This window comes from Tubulanus polymorphus, chromosome 11 (genome assembly GCF_964204645.1).
Source record: "Tubulanus polymorphus chromosome 11, tnTubPoly1.2, whole genome shotgun sequence".
Lineage (NCBI taxonomy): Eukaryota > Metazoa > Nemertea > Palaeonemertea > Tubulaniformes > Tubulanidae > Tubulanus > Tubulanus polymorphus.
Window position 1 is genome coordinate 11,622,862 of NC_134035.1, and position 17,127 is coordinate 11,639,988.

General features: G+C 40.0%; 1 protein-coding gene across 1 annotated transcript in view; it reads right to left on the reverse strand.

Moving 5' to 3' along the window:
• LOC141913058 (uncharacterized) overlaps nt 1–17,127 on the reverse strand; it is a 61,482-nt gene that overhangs the window by 14,558 nt on the left and 29,797 nt on the right. Inside the window, exons 3-11 of the mRNA XM_074804501.1 lie at nt 15,276–15,383; nt 13,497–13,605; nt 11,332–11,404; nt 10,223–10,375; nt 9,472–9,642; nt 8,086–8,166; nt 7,674–7,838; nt 7,284–7,435; nt 5,235–5,346 (exon numbers count right to left, since the gene is read on the reverse strand). Of these exons, the coding sequence (XP_074660602.1) occupies nt 5,235–5,346; nt 7,284–7,435; nt 7,674–7,838; nt 8,086–8,166; nt 9,472–9,642; nt 10,223–10,375; nt 11,332–11,404; nt 13,497–13,605; nt 15,276–15,383 (1,124 nt within the window). The remainder of the gene's footprint in view (nt 1–5,234; nt 5,347–7,283; nt 7,436–7,673; nt 7,839–8,085; nt 8,167–9,471; nt 9,643–10,222; nt 10,376–11,331; nt 11,405–13,496; nt 13,606–15,275; nt 15,384–17,127) is intronic.

The following is a 17,127-nucleotide window of genomic DNA, read 5'->3' on the forward strand; positions in this document are numbered from 1 at the left end:
CATAAAATTGATACGTTTTTCCATTAAAACAACATGCTTCGCTTCGCGATGATCTTCATGTGATCGATTTGCTTCGCAACACCGACTTCTATATCGGAAGTTTAAGTCCGAGGTTGGCACGCATCACGAATTTCCTTTTGTCTTCTCAAACTAAACGCGGTCAGTTCGATTCCGCGAACTGTAGTTTTCGAGAGGTTTTCGAAGGCAAATTTCCGATCAACTTTCCAAATCGATCGACGTGCGAAGATTGGCTCAATCGATTCGGCGGCGGTCTTGTTTAGATATAACGACCGTGAACTTACATCGCCAGAGCCGCCGAACAAGGCAGTTCGTTTATGCTCTTCAGAAACAAATTCTTCCTCGTTCCAGGAATTGAATGTGAAAACACTTATTTGCGTGGCTCTCCCTTCAAGCACGGCGAACCGGCGTACTGAAGCTTCTGTTCGCTCGGCAGGGGTCTACCTCCGGTAATACGGACGCAAAAAATCCCAGCACCGCGCAAAAAAACCGTGTTCACGTTGCCGACCTTGTTCGAGCAGATCTGCCGATGTCCGGTGTATACGAAATGCTGGCAGGTATAGTTAAATATAATGACGCGGTTTACAAACGCGGCTTCCTGTTTCTACTGATGGTCTACTGCTGCTGTTGCAGACACGATCGCAAGAAACCCAGACATCATCATCATGCAGGTGATTGATCTTCAACTATTCCTCGATCGATATCGCCCCCAGACGAGCGTAAATGCATATGCTTTTTATTAGTTCATTAAGATTGTTTAATTACCGGCAGCAAATAGGGTTTGATACAAGTAAACCCCACCTTACTCAGACATATTGGTTTCCCTTAGACAAAGTGACTGTCAAATACTATTTGAGTAAAAAACCCAAAACAATAAAAAAACTAAATATTTGAATTACCGACCAAATTCTGTGTGCCAAGATTTGGGTCCCATAGAATTGGGTTGAAACGTCAAATGCTCGTTTAGTTCGTCTTTATTATTGTCGGTTTTTACTTCAAATAACATCAGACATAGTCAACTTGGACGTTCTAGCAACTTGTACAATAGGAGATAATTTTTTTCTGACACCCGAACGTATTTTACTATCCTTAACTTGCATTTCGCTTACCTCGGACCAACTCTGCAGGACCCAGTTTGTCCGAGTTAGGCGAAATTTACAGTATTCAGACTCACGAGAAAATACTGAGAAAACGAGTTTTTTCCCGTTATCCATACGTAACGATATATTGATATGATATATGTATATCATCACGTGCAGTAATTCGTATTTCCGGCTGCAAGTAATTACTACAACGTTCGTGTATAGGTATAGAAATGAGAGAAGATATTCCCGACAGAAAAAAAAAAATACTAGACAAGCCACCAGCGAGGTCGATACACCCTTACTCGGTTTATCATCAAAGTAAATTGATACGTGTTATTGTTTCATAGGCGACAATAATAATAATAACTACGCCCATTAAAGGGAGGCTTGATTCGCGCGTGTATAGCACAGCTATAGCACCGCAGATCATGACAATATTAGATCAATATTAGAAAACAACAAGATGGCTCAATAATGAAAGAAAAAACTCTTGAACCTTCATAGACGCCTTTAAGAAAAATAACGCGTAAATATTGCCTCAAATTATTGACAAAGAATATTATGATGTAATATATCAAATTTGATTTGACTTTGAATACATTGATAATTGTATAGAATTGGCCGGCAACCAGTCTAACCCCAATGCATATTGATGACGTAGTGCACACCCACAAAAAGAAGTTTTAGGAGTTCGTTAGCAAAAAGACATGGGAATTTATCAAACAGAAAATAAGAGTCATGAAATTTATTTGATTACAAAATGAACGCTAAAATCCACTATTGTAATCGATATTTCGAAACGCCAATGTTGATGACGTAGTGCACAGCATCGACTCGCACCGTACCCCGTAAATAACGCATAGTAGAGTAAGTTATCAATGTTTATAAACATCGTGGTAACCGTTTGAACGGCGTCGAAAAATCAAAACCACAGGGCGTGTCGTAGAAAGCAACCGGCCGGATGATTATCGTCGGAAATATTGATAAAAAGCCAGCGAGCAGTTAGTTATTTGATTAATCCATAGCTGCATATTTCATCAGAAAAACAATCATTTGAAATTATCAACACGATAGTATACAGCCCGCTATGATGAATTTCTACGAATTCTACGATCGTTCCCTCTGAATAAACATTTTCCGCAAATATGAACAGTTTCCAAAAGCGTATTTACCAGAATACCGTTAAAAATAATGTCGCGTTCGTCTCGCCGTAAGCGTTATTCGTACACTGTACGTACGTGTACATGTATACATACATGTTTTCGTTGAATGGCGTGACATCGAAAAGAATCAGTCTGGGAATTAATTTGAAAACGTCCAGGCAATTTTCTTCTTTACAGAACGCGAAAAAAACGAACAATCGATAGATAGTAATAACGTGTACAAACATGTCACATAAACTGCACGCACGATAATGTGCGGACCTGAGATCTGTCCGTTGATCCCTACATAATTAATCTCGCCGATAACACCGACTGAAATGTAGGAACCGTCGTAGAAACTTTACCCAACGACCCCGAGATTTATCTCATCGGTCAAAGAAAGAGGATGGCTCCGAGAATATACAAATCAAGGTAGGATAATCCTGTATTTACTCCAGTTACGTATAATATCTGGTTCGAATCACCGGTAATGATTTTTTTTTCTGGTTTGTATCATTCCTCCAGTTCGAATGTGATAGGGTATAGCTATGCAGAAAAGCCATTATCGCTGCTTCGCAGCTACATTTTTCCTATGTTTCTATTATTCGTTGAGTTTCTCATTGTCGACCATATCAAACAATTAGGTATATATGTGTTATTTTTTCAAGGCATCGATAGATTTCCAAGTTAGTTTTATTGTTTTGATATACCTTATCCTACAATGATGGCATTGTAATTTATCGATGCTCCATTGTCCTATTATGTTGATGGCTAGGGATTATATACAGCGACCTTATATCTCTAAAGCACTAAGCGTCACTCGAATCGTTTTCATTCGCCTCATAGATGGGGAGAGGTCTGTTAGTTAAAAAATATCGCGGACCAAAAAGCTATTCCATCACCAGGAATTTAAACTTGAATGAATCCTGGATCGAAGAGACCAGTTTTAATGACCACTCAGTCACAATATCCTCTCTTCCCTCAGTAACGTTTCGAACTTGATCGCATCGTAAGACTGCTGCAGTGAAGGATGGACTGCAATATCCGTATGCTGAACGTAATTCTTAATTCATCAAATACTAATTGGTGTAGTCGAGCTTATCATCGCTCGAGTGTGTGTTCGGCCGCGGGGATTAGTTAAATGCATACCCAGAATTAGACTTACAAGATGATACCGAGATAAAAGCAGTGGTTTTTAGAGAGAGTTGCTGGTACTAGATACACGCAGCGGGGTCGATGATTGAGCAAAATATAGACCTGTGCAATGTATCGTACTCCGCATCGCTTTCAATGATTAATACACACAAATATCCAAGGTTCAGTTACCGATTTCACAGACTCATCCCTCCCCCTAGCCTAGCCTGTCTGACATTTAAACTAAATGAACTAACATCTTTCGCAATGAACTTTTCGATCGCAAAATGGCCACCTTGTCGCTTTATTCATTCCTATTTTCGTCCTATTTTCATAATTCTGTAAAAGAAGCGTATTATGAGGAGAATTTTTATAAAGAAGTGAGCGGAACGACAAAGAGAGAAGAGCTGAACAATATCGTGGCTTCTGCCTGACAAAGATAACGAAGAAATGTGCAAAAGGCCTTTGATTCAGCAAAATCTTTTCGAAAGCTTTTACAAAGTTTACGAATAATTCCTATGCCAAACCTCGATTCGGATGACCTTTCAAATAGCCAATATACATGTATAACGAAATAATTATATAACTCAATAGTCAGCTGTGTACGATGGCTGATTTTTATGGTGCTAACGAGTGATGTTCATTCGCTTCCAAATTTTTTGGGCGTTTTTTTTCAAGAAAAACATTCTTTTAGACCCTGTTTAGCTACCGCACAAAAAAAAACAAGACAAAAATACCCATTCTAACCGCCGGAAATCAGGAACAGAACATATTTTCTTTACGAAATGTATACCTATTTCACCATCATGTGTTTCGTGTTAATCTATTAATATGTATATCTATATAAATTTGAACATTTGCCATACATCCACGTGAATATCGCCTAATATTTATACTAATAACAATAAAGACGCGCGAGGAAACGATGTATATACATCATATATTGCAGATGAATATACATGCATTTCAAAAAAGTGCAGCAGCCCTGGTTGCGTTTCCTTCCTCCCCTTGTTTTGAATACGTTGCTCCTAAATAATGCGTAATGATCCTTATTTTTCAAGGTTTTCTCGTCGCCTGATTTCTTCTTCTTTCTAGAAAGTTTCCGCTCTCTAGTATCTATCTCTGCAGATCTATTTTCTGCCCGCTTTCAGGATATATCGAAAATTTCTATTAAGCAGCGATAATGATTTGGACATTTTTAACACCGAGTCAGGATATGTAGGAATCAATTGAATATCATTCTTTCTTAATTTTCGGTTTAGCCCGTTATAAGAGATAATGTTCGACGTAAATTTCACTTAAATAAACATGAAATATGAATGAAACTTAGATATTGGCTAATACACATTTTTACAGTCTACTATATGAGAAAGAAAACCGTGTTAATGGATTTGGCATCACAGCCAATTTGTGTATCTATAAACGCTTCACAGTGAAATAGAACTACGGGAAAGCTCGAACCTACACTGTCTTAGTGAATCGAGATATTTCGCGCTTGCATCTTATATATACATACGTGTATAAGTGGAAAAATTTTGTTTAACGTTAAATGTTAGAGGTTAAAACTTGTAAAGAATACATGGATAAATGTGGAAAATCGAAAAGAAAATAAACACCGGTTTACAACAGGATCGTGTTGAGCGATATATAGCGCAACCTTGGCGGAGAAATAGATTTACAGATGCCTGTGTAGTACCACCCTCAACACCATCATCTAGTTTATATCCTGCAGCTATACGGCACTTACCTATATTCAAACTCAATCGGGTTTATGCAAAGAAATAACCTACACACGTTTGCCGGTTTATAAATGACTGCACTGGCATGTTAGACGAAGTGACAATAATGTTCCTACCTGCGCCCGAATTGCCGCCAGTTGCATCGTTGCCATCCGGATCTCGTTCCGTTTCCGGCATAAATCCTCTTGCGTTTCGTAAACTTTCGAATACAAATGATTCGCTAAATTTCTGCAAAAATCCCGTTAAGGAAGGGGGAAAAACAAAACGCGTTTTAATGCCAACGCCAAAACAATGTACACTTACGTCTGGATTGGCCGGCTGTTTGTGCGCGCGGCGACGACTGCTGCCTTCTTTCGATGACGACTTTTTCGACGACTTCGACGACGACGATCGCAGCATTCCGGGGTTCGTCGATAATTGTTACGCCGAACGAAACATCAACACCGCCGAACGTCAGAACGAATCAGTTATTATCATATATACCCGAATTACAGATATGATGCAAAGGTATTTCTATTCAATTAACACACGTCCGTCCGACAGATTAATACATATATACATATAAATATATATAAATAGATGGATATCCGCTCTAAATAGTTGGCAACGCCGAGAGAAAATATTCGCCGAAGACGATCGTCATATTTTCAACAACGGAGACGCGAAGAGATTAATTAGTGTTATCAACGACGTGACACCGCGAGTTCAGTAATTATTCGGGCGCGCTGTTCGAAGAGAAGACACCAGAACGCCGCGCACCAGATTCATTCCGCGCAGCAAATACAGACGCCTATATATACGTACATATATACATATACATATACACACACGCGCACTTGTTTTCACCACATTATATAGATCTTATTGCCGAGATGCTACCGAGGATAAATGCAAGTGGGAGATACCTATGAGTGTGCACGATGTTGATGATGAAGATGATGGTGAGTATATATAATGCTGCCGGTGTTGTTTGTAAACGCGCGCAGACGAACTTATCCATACTTCCGTCATCATCATTATCATCATCGTCATCGGGGGTAAATCATCTCGGGTACACAAGACTCACGCACACACAGGTAATCCGTTCACCGGTGCCGCGTCAGAAATCGATAGCTTCTAATCCGTCGTCTTTATAAATACGCGGCTCTTTGAGCCGACAGATTAAATTTCAGACGTCGAACACATCGGTGTAATTACGCATTGGACTGGATTTGTCGATCAGCCGTGACATTTAAAGTAGTCTACATGTTTGGTGGTTCCCGCACTGGCTGATTATCGCCGTTAACGTCGATTATCTTAACATCGTGTCCATCGAATGGGCATTTGTAAAATAGGATACGGATTATGCATACAGCCATTAGGTCAGCGAATCATTTGCAAAATTCTGTGAGATCTTCCATCAGTTCGAATTTGAATTTAGATCTGTACCGCTATCAAATTCATTCTAAAGTTTTAGAGGTATATTTCGTGTCTCATGTGTATTGCAATATGAGATCCGAAGTGCCAAAAACATACAATGGCTGCATCAATACCTAATCCAGCCATAATTCTAGGACATAGAAATATTTCATCATTTCAAGATGGCGCAGCTCATAGAGCGGATGTTCAATATCACGAAAATATTTCCAAGTGAAAATGCATCATATTAGGCTAAAAAAAATTGATACCTTGTTTCTCCGCTCTGCTGAGCTTAAATGTTGACCCGGCCGGCCGCCTATCTACCCTATACATAACTTTTTTTAAAATCGTGATCAATTTTACCATAACAGACCCGGCCGCTATGGAAATGAACTGTTTACAAATTTTATCATATTTTACTAAAATGACCCGGCCGCTGCGGAGAAACAATGTATCATTTTTGTTTAGCCTATCGCGTATGGTATCGCTATATGATGAGTATGCATCTTAAGAACTTTCCTGAATAAGTATTTCATTTTTGGTTAAGTATATTTGCAATATTCTACAAAATCTTCCGAACGTCTTTTGGAAATCTTACCGTAACGGATATCAGTTATGATATAAATCATGATAGGAATCAGTTATGTAGACATTTATCATAAGATTATGTCATCATCTTTTTCGAACGTGGCGATGCATGAACTCCCCATGGGTTTTAAGTTCAAGGTCAGTAAGAATGAATGATGACGATACAAAGTCGTTCGTACCTTTGACAGATGTTCATTAACGTCTGGGTAACATCCTGATTCTGTTTGATATATGACGTCAGTTCTGCCGCCTCTTTCTGCAGTTCAGATCGACGAGATTTCAGGTTATTTTCTGTTAATCGGTCGACGATTATCGAACTCTTAGTTATTACCTGCATAAATATAGAATGAATCAAATACAGACGGTATCATTATGAAGTGAAATAATGAATAGGCTGGTTTGAATATGAATCACTATGAAGTGATAAATGAACTAGCAATGACTAAGGAAGGGAATTACAGGGAAAGAAACCTATGTCATTACCATGGTGACTGATTTCGCATACTAAAAAAAAATATTTTTTCTTTCAAGCGCGAGAAAACAAAAAGTTTTGATCGTATTCGACCTACCTCGGTACCGGGCACTGTTTCTGGAGGTGTGAACTGATGGTATTCCGGCAGGTATTCCACAGGATCCGGACAGAAAGCTTGTATGAAATTTGTTATATCGTCCTTCGGGTTCACTACGTTACACACCTTCAATATCTCCTCGTATCTGTGGCTTTGTTCGTTGGCCTGAACGTGAAATAGAAAAAAAATTGATAGTAGATCTAACCGATTGCCGATGCGAAATTCCACACGAAGACCTGTAGCTAATATCAATCATTTATTGTTTCAATGTATCCGTTCAGATGGCAGATGAGTGCTGGAATACTTCACCAGCAGTTCATCCCGCCTTGTCTCGGAAACGACTGTGCTCGCCGAGTCTTTTGCATTATTAACATCGAGTTGAATATTTCCCATTTAGAAACCACGGAATTACCTTAGTGACTAGAAGTAGAGAATGACTTTCGATGGCACCATTTAATACGTTACTGGTATCTATATGTATTTCTTCCAATTCCTGCATAATTGAAAAGAAAGCAAGTTATGTCAAAAAGCCTCTACACATAACTGGAAGAATCAGTTGGGAGAGTTTGGAGTGTCTTATGCCTGGTCAAAGGATCAACGCTTGGGTACCAAAATTACAGACGCAATCACCTGAGCGTTTTTGGCCCGTGCCAAATTTGGTCCAAAACGTCGGACGAGGCCCGAGCCAAATTTTAGCACGAGACAGATTGCGTTTGAATTGCTACTGGTTCCGGAAATGACCCACTTCGCTCCATTTACGCATATTTAGTATCGAGTGAGTGGTTTCCGTTTGAGCGCGCTCTCTAATTAGGCACGGGCCAAATTTGGCTCGAGCCTGATAGTCAATTTGGCCCGGGCCAAATCGTCTCCATGTGATCGCGACCTTCGTTTTATGCCTGCATGAGTGCTCTTTTTGCAAATTTCCAATAGAACAGCCCCTTTTCGGGATTCTCTGCCCCCCCCCCCAAAAAAAAAAAAATAAAATGCTACGGAGACATATAAACGAGGCGATATCACATTTAGTGTATATTTTTATTGCAAGACTGACGATTATGGACCACAAATAGAAATCTGTACTTTAAACGGAGGTCTCAACAACAGCATTTCTGGGGGTTCGTGATTAGCATGTTCATCTTCGGAGAAGCCATCGAAATGATGTCATTACCCATGCTAAGCTTTAGCAGTATCGTCAATCACGTACAAATATAGAAAAGTGCCCTCCAACGAATCTTTGACATATTATGTTCAGCGCGTGGCGGCGCCTAAAGTAACAACCGCCTGAAAAGGTCATCGTACACAATCGAATATCATTATTTGTTGTCGCTTTCTTCGCGTCTCGTCGTAAATATACACGTATATTGAGCCGTAGTACCGGATTTAGCCGGCGTTACTGAGAATTCCATAATTCATCAAAGGAGCCACGACTAGCGAAAAGCCGATACCGCCATTTCGAAGTCTAAAAACGCTAAACACTTTCGGCGAATTTGATATAGTTCAGTGCCGGTTCCAGGGGCAAATTATGAAGAACTTGTCACATCCTAAAGGGCACTTTGATGTCCATAAAGGGCATATCAGCACTGAGGGGCTTATCGAAGCATTCACCTCAGCCGTTCTGTGGTGAAAATGTCACGTGTGTTTAGGCCTAAAGTTTTCACGTCCCAAAAGACACTTTGATGTCCGAAAAAGCAATGTAAAGCATACTCCCACACTGAGATGCGCCACGTTTTTGTTTCTTGACAGATGAAAAAGGGAACTAAAAAATTTGATTATCCCCATGGATCTACCCCTGCTCGCTTACCTCCAGTATGAAGGGTAAAGCCGTCGTTATGTATTCCTCGTTCATACAATTGGAAGCCCATAGTTGTAAGATGTAGTCGTTGTGAGCGTTGAAATAGCTTGCCAGATTTTTCGTAGTGTCGCGACTGTTGCTGCGGTATCGTTCGAAACTATCGATATAGTCTTGATGGGTCTGTAACGAACGTTAGACGATAAGAATGTATATACAATATTCATAGCTAAAACATTGATACTTTGTTTCTTATTTCTGCTGAGCTAACTGGTTCACCCAACCGCCCGCCTATCTAACCTGCACATCACTATTTAAAAAATCACGATCAAGCTAACAATAACCGACCCGGCTTAATAGAAAAGTCGACCTGATTACAAATTTTATTGTATTTTACGAAATGACCCGGACTATTAGGAGAAACGAGGTATCATTTTAGCCACCTGGTTTTAGACATTATTGGACCATAAATATCAGAATTATTCCGAGTTAAATTCGTGTGTGATTTTTGAAAGTTTGAAATCTTAAATTATATCCGTGACACCCTCCATGTTGCGAAGCTCTGTGTGGGTACCGAATTGATGGTCGTTGAAAGCTTAATGTATCCGACTAGAGCAGTGCTTGGGATTATCACTGAAAGTCATAAGTTAAAGTAAACATCTTAAACGCCATTAAGTAAACGTCGAACTGTTTTCTCGTTCACGGAAATTTTACCGGAATTCTTTTCGACTTATACTACGGGTGCCGTACAGTACACACTTACTTGTTCTAAACTTTCTTGAGCTTTGTCCAATTCGTTTTCGAATTGTTCGCGAAAACTGTACAGTTTCTTGGCGTGGTTTTTCTTGTGCTGAGCAACTTCTACGAGTGGGTTGTAGACATTTTTGATGAGCAGGTCGGCCGTGTCCGCTTGAGCCTGTTCAACAGATATATACACATTGATATTGGTTGCGGAATTTAGAATACGGCTGAAATCATATGTCACACAAGACTGGACTGACAATATGATTAGTTAAAAAATCCGATTTGGAAATCTAATTGGGGATATTGGAATGAAAAGAGATTAATTTGGAACAACTGCGCTCTTTTGAGATGAGAATTCAACAAGATAATCGGAAGATCGGAATTAAATAGATTTATTATGAAAATGGGATTATGAAAATTGCTTGTTACTTGTAACGTAACATACGGTCAAATAATTGTCAATGGCGAGTGGTCTTTTGATAGTTCAAATCTGCCATATCAAAAAACCGAACAACAGTCTTTGATATTTGAAGCAGCTCTACAAGAGACTGAACTGAGTGCGTAGTTTATGATCGTAATACTATAGAAAAACACAAGCATTATTCAGGACTGCGATTATCGGGGACTGAGACGGGGTGTCACAGGGAGGACAGTTGCCTCCCATGAATTTTGGTAAAACTGCCCCTTTTGCATTTGCTTGTGCCATTTCTGAAAATATATCTGTATTGAAATTTCACTCGGAACTGCAAGCATTTTGTTGTATTTCTGAGTGTTTGTTCGGGCCTATAAACAACGTTATATCGGTTACTGCCCTTTTTAGAGTTTCTCTGCCTAGCAACATTCAAATGCTATGGTACGGTCCTGATTATCTAACACCTAGCGTACGAGATTTCTATTCAATTTCGATTCAATAATACCAATCAGACGAGCGATAATATCGACTTCCACAATTATTATATCGAATCGAATATTTCTAAGTGTGTTATATAACGGGGTTAGAGACAACTCTAAGTGCTGCACACACTCGACCATCTGTGATCGAGTCGAGATGATAATTAAATCCCCCATAAACGCGGCGAATACGATACTCCTCGTAGGAGTGTTCGTCTCTTCGGTATTCTGTCTCACCTGTGCGTCCATTTCTGTTTCGTGTAATAACGTGTCCCAAGCAGTGTGGATCGTACTGCGGAAGTCCACCGATCTGCAACCCAAATAAAAACGTGAGATAGGAATTTTGTTACAGTCGCCTAAACCGAAAATTCAAACATTTTTGCAGCTAGGGAATCTAAGGAGCCCTTTCTAGCATTTTTAGATGTAGATTAAAAAAGGTCTGCCTAGAAGTGTGGCTCACATTTTCGGTATATAAAACGTAAACACGGCGAATCAGTTATGAAAACTCCGTCAATGATTATGATTGCATTATTACCGAGGGATTTCAGCAGTCGCAGGCGCGGCGAGCACCGCACGTATTTAACGCCGCAGCTCGTACAGTAATCTAGTCTGCGTGACTGACGCCGAGAAGAAAAGATAATGAAAACGAAGAAGAAAATGTGCGACGGCAGCGGCGAGGCAGACGACAACGTCAACAATCGCAGCAGCAGTCCGTTTAGAGATCTGTCCCCACATACGAGAGAAATCCAACTATGAATTCAACCAAACATGAAAAGTACTTGAATAGAAGTGTATAATATATACATACTACAAACTTGAGCAACGTTTCTCGGCTGAAGACTACTATTAGCTATCATCAGGCGTTATGACTCCAGAATGAATCCACAGGATATTTATACAAGAACTTGTAATCTTGTAAATCTTTTCTGTACTCAGAACGCCTGATGATGGCTACTGATGATACTTCTTTTCATAAACTTTATATGTTTGGCTGAATTCATTGTGGGATTTTTTTCGCTCGTATATTCATCTTACACGCGGATATAGCGTATCTTCTCGACTTAGATAAGGTCAGTCCCCATTCTCAAGAACAGCTCGACAAGTAGTGAAAGCGTGGGCTGAAACATTAATTCGATCACGCCGACAGAAGCAGCCATGCCGAATTTCTGTCGCGGCGATGTTTTGAATTTAATTTTCGTCTGCGAAATTATCTGCGTCGCTTCATTTTTTCTCTTATCGCGGTGGAAGACTGCTGCACGCATCGCGCGTAGGGATTCCCTGTATGCCGGTGTTTAGAATTTGTGTTCTTAGAAGATTTCGCATATCGAATTAACAAGCTAATACGCGTCACGGTGACGTTTATTCCGAATTTGAACCCGCAAAAGATTCAAAGCCTATCGCGTCATGCGATGCCTATAGCGGCTTGAGCATCTTCTTTGTATTTCGTAGTTATCTTCTCTTGTTTCATGTCAATTGCCGCCGTATGAAAGAAAATACCCTCGACGAAACGGTAGCTGCTCACTACACGACGTCTTACGATAAAAAGACGTGATTTTTTTAACGTATTCTCCTTTTACCCATTAAGTTGTATTAGGGCTTTGAGTAGTCATTCCGAACGAGAAAGAATTTAAGTTCTTTGCTCAAATAAATCGTTAGTCGTTAGAACGTTTTTTTATCGCGAATGCACGATACGCAATGCACGGGGCCATTCAGCGCGTTAGTTCAGCCTGCTGGCTTGTGAAACCAAAAACCAACCGGGCCTGAGAAGAGTTCGATTCTTCATCAGCAATCGATTTCCTCCATCGAAATCGACAGTTTAGTTTTTTTACAACATTTTAGTACCAACTAATGTCGGCCCATTTTATCATCAGTGGTAACAGGCAATTTATCTCAGCAGTTCACCGTTCGTACGTTCATGACGTTTTCATGTCTGCGAGATATACATTAGTTAAAAACAGTAACGTGCCTCCGAATAAACCCCGAGAACATGCTTCATTCCAGGCCGATATCTTAAGAACTATATCGTTAATTGGTAACAATAGCGTGGCCTCTTATAAACCCCGAAAACATGTTTCATCACATCTGCCGCAGTAGCGATAGGTTACAGTAAAAATGTCGTAGTTTAAGTCCTAGCTAAAAAACCTATGTTTCTTTGTACATCTTATAGTTCTTGCAAACTGTGGTTTCCTATCAGAGATATCGTTAGTAGAGGGTTGATCCGGTCTCTGCAGGTACATACTTATCCAAGTTTTGCGGGAGGTTGCGCATGTTATCCGGGCACACATGAAATAACATTTACCCATTCTATTTTGTGTTCACTACTAGACAAAGTGGCTATTAATCATCTGGACGAAAAAAACACTTTTTGGTTTCAACAAGTGTTTCATACTCTGCATTTATACCTCTCTTTCTTTAGATCTGCGCCGATTTGTTCAAACTGTTTGACGATATTGTGCAAGACGACTGAGAATTGTTGATGGGCCGTGGCAACTTTCTGCGCGAAATCGGCAACTGAAATGAAAACAAAAATGCATCATTCGTAAATGCATCTATAAACAGCATCGAAATCCAAAGCCCCGCTTTCAGGGAATTATTAGCGTTTTCAGGAAAAGTCAGAGAAGAGCCTTCGAATTGATGGCGATCAGCGAAAGAGATGTTCTGGGCGTCACATGTAAAATATCAATAGCTTAGAGCCAAGTTCACTTCAGGATTTTCGAACGGGTTTGTAATCTCTTTTTTTCCGACGGTAGGAGGAGATCGAACCAATGAATGGGGCTATAGAACGAAAGATGTCCCAAACCCCTCAGCAACTGTGTCTCACGAACAGCGTTACCCGAATTCGGGCGCTCGTGTTTTTAAGAACACATTTGCAGGGAGTCGTCGCGTTGGCGGCGTTGTTACTGTGTTTCTGATTGCCGCTGTCTCCCGGGGGCCATTTTTCTACCGTCGACTCATCGACTCGTCGTGAACAACGTTTATCAGCTACGGTTCACGTATCATTAAGTCGGTGGTAATTATGCGAAAATTGAACAAAATTTTGTTCGTCGCGTCGCAATCGAGGCGTGGCGCGCTGTCATTTTACAGCATAACGAAAATGCTAACGCGAACATCTCGAAATACCAGCGGTATACTCGATGCCTTGGATCGTCTCGCAAACCCGACGTCACCAGCTGCTGTTTGTTGTTAGCTACGCGCACGATATCGCTTCCCTCGCTTCGCGAAAATGAACACCGAATATACAGCACACTCTGCGCATGGCAAAGAAAGGATAGCGACTTGGCCGATGTTTTACGATCTGTCGATAATAAAAGCGATAGCTTCACAAATCAAATCAGTTTTGTTAAGATGGCGTCCGTTTCGAGTTGCGGCATTGAGGCCGACGCTTGTATATCCAATTAACGAGTTATAGAAGGGAAATTGGCCGAATTCGCTCGACTTTATCCATCAATTTGAAACGGTCTACGACCTGACAGCTCGGCGAATAACTTAACGGAAAACAATTTCCGCGGACAGACGATGTTAGACGCAACAAAGGGAAGGAAATTGCGTGGAACCAATGGCACAATCAGTACCGATAGCAAGGATTTGAATGCTAATTGATAGAATATCTTAGGAAAACTAACTCGAAACTTTATTGACGTCTCAGAAATACCATCGCTTGATATTGTCGACAACGAATAATATGACATCAATAATATAGGTCTATGCTATTTAGGATCAATAGCTTTATTCTAAATTGTATTGACCGGCAACCAGTCTAGCCCCTATATTGATGACGTAGTTCAAGAGACATGGACATTAATATCGAAAAGAAATTGTGAAATATATTCTAGAGTTGTGAAATATATTCTATTTCAAAATTAACGCCAATATACACAATCGTAATTGCTATTTTGAAACGCTAATATTGATGACGTTGTGCACATCGACTAACACAGTGCCTCTTAGATAACGCGTGTTTTCAATGTATAAAAACACTATTGAAACGGGTTTTTACGGGCGTCAAAAATCTATCAAGCAACTTCTTCGATGATATCTGTAACACTTTTACCCCTAGATCCAGTCGGTTAAGATTCAACCCTGGAGTTAAATCGACGGGAATGAACTGATTTAATTTTAGAGTCAAACTGAACCCGTCTTGTTTCGCATCAGGTATTTCAAACATCGCATTCACTACTTACCCGTCAAGAGTAACTTCAACATAGAGCTGTTATGGTCCCGAACGACGTGTCCCACATTTGGATTAGCCAGATCCTTGTAACTGTACTGCACTTGCGTTATACTTAATTCTGAAGAAAAAAAAACAACATCGAAAATGAGAAATTGTGCGAACAAGAAGGTTTTTACTACGGTTTGGTTTCTTCAACCAGAAACAGCAGATAAAAAAGAAATAAGTCGCAGCACTTCATTTCAATGTATCATTCGGTTCTATCGCTATTAGTAAGTACCTGTTGATGTGTGTATTTAGCGCTGGTTGTCGCTGATAGTGTAGTTTGCTTTATTACCCTTACTTAATACGACAAGCATTTTTCCTTATATTACAGTCAATAAAAGGTTTTCCATTAATGCCATAAAAAGCTACCGTCAGGAAACTGCGCACAAGAGGAGAAAGCCATTTTCCGACACGCATCCCTTTTATGATTAGGTACAGGTTGCATTCGATCGCTATATTATTACATTATGTATTGAGCAGAACTTGTATTCAATGATAAATCGGCGATCGGTGACCTGAAAGAGGGCATTTATGCACACAGTTCTTGAAATGCTTGGATTTTTTAGAAAATTATTTCTGAAAATAACGAACTTCAAAGTTCAGTACCCTTGATTTCTATGCGCACGGAAAAAACTGACCGCCAATTTTTATATCGCTCTCATGTCGCATTGTTGCAAATTTGAAAAATGATTCTTACATAACTGAAAACTAGAGATTTATGCGGTTTGAATGTTGCTGAAACTGTCAAAATCCATCTATGGACGGATGAAATATGATAGAACACACATCACGGATAGTTTTTAGAAAGAGAAAAAAACGACCCAACAATACGGGACAAAAGTACCCTAACAAAATGGCGGCTAGCAACTGTAAAATGGTTTATTGTCTTAGGTTACAGGTCGGACACAGGTTCAACTCGATTCAAGCGACTGAACAGTCCGCATTACGCGCGGATAAACTTGTTTTCAGGAAATATTGACAAGTCGACACAACGAACGTGTGAGAAACAAGTGCCACGAAGAGCAAGATTGATCAGTTCCTGAAATCTATCACTGTCAAAACTTTTCCTTATAGCTTTCTCTCCCCCCCTTCGCGCCCCCTCCCCGCATCTTCCGTCGGCGGGTGGAGTGACTCGTATGATTTGAGATTCCTGTACAAAAAGCGTTGTCGCGTTGTAGTTGCTTTAAATGATCGATCGACTGACGGCCATAAACAACAAAATGGATTACGGAAATATCGACGAACAGCGAATTATTCCGGTCCAACTACTCAAACATTATACTCGCACGACCAGTATCCGGCCCATATACCGTTTTACTGCAATGTCGATTTCAAAAGAAAAAAAAACCCAGAACAACTGAAAACTACACATACAATTTCATGAAAAAGAAATATGGAAAACGTGATGATATAACGAACGGATTGATTTGAAATTACGATAAGAAGTCCACGATTAGTATTTTCTATTGCGTAACACTACTCTCCCCTCTAATTTCGGCTGTCCCGCTGAGAACTGCGGTACTTTCAGGCGATTTATATCATTATGTATATAGACATTATCATTATTATTAGATATATTATTTATCTATTTAGTCTATCTTTGGTCAGTACGAGCTCGATGTGATGTTGCATAACACAGTATCAAGGTTTGTATAAGCACAAGTCTAAGTGCGGACAGTGCGACTGACTTTTAACGTACGAAATTAAAATGTTGCCATCGGCTGAGAAACAGGTTTCACGAGCCAGCGAGCGATATTGTACTCCGCGTCGACTTCTACAAAGCGATATTTAATCAATTTAAATCCAGCTCGAGCGTGAAG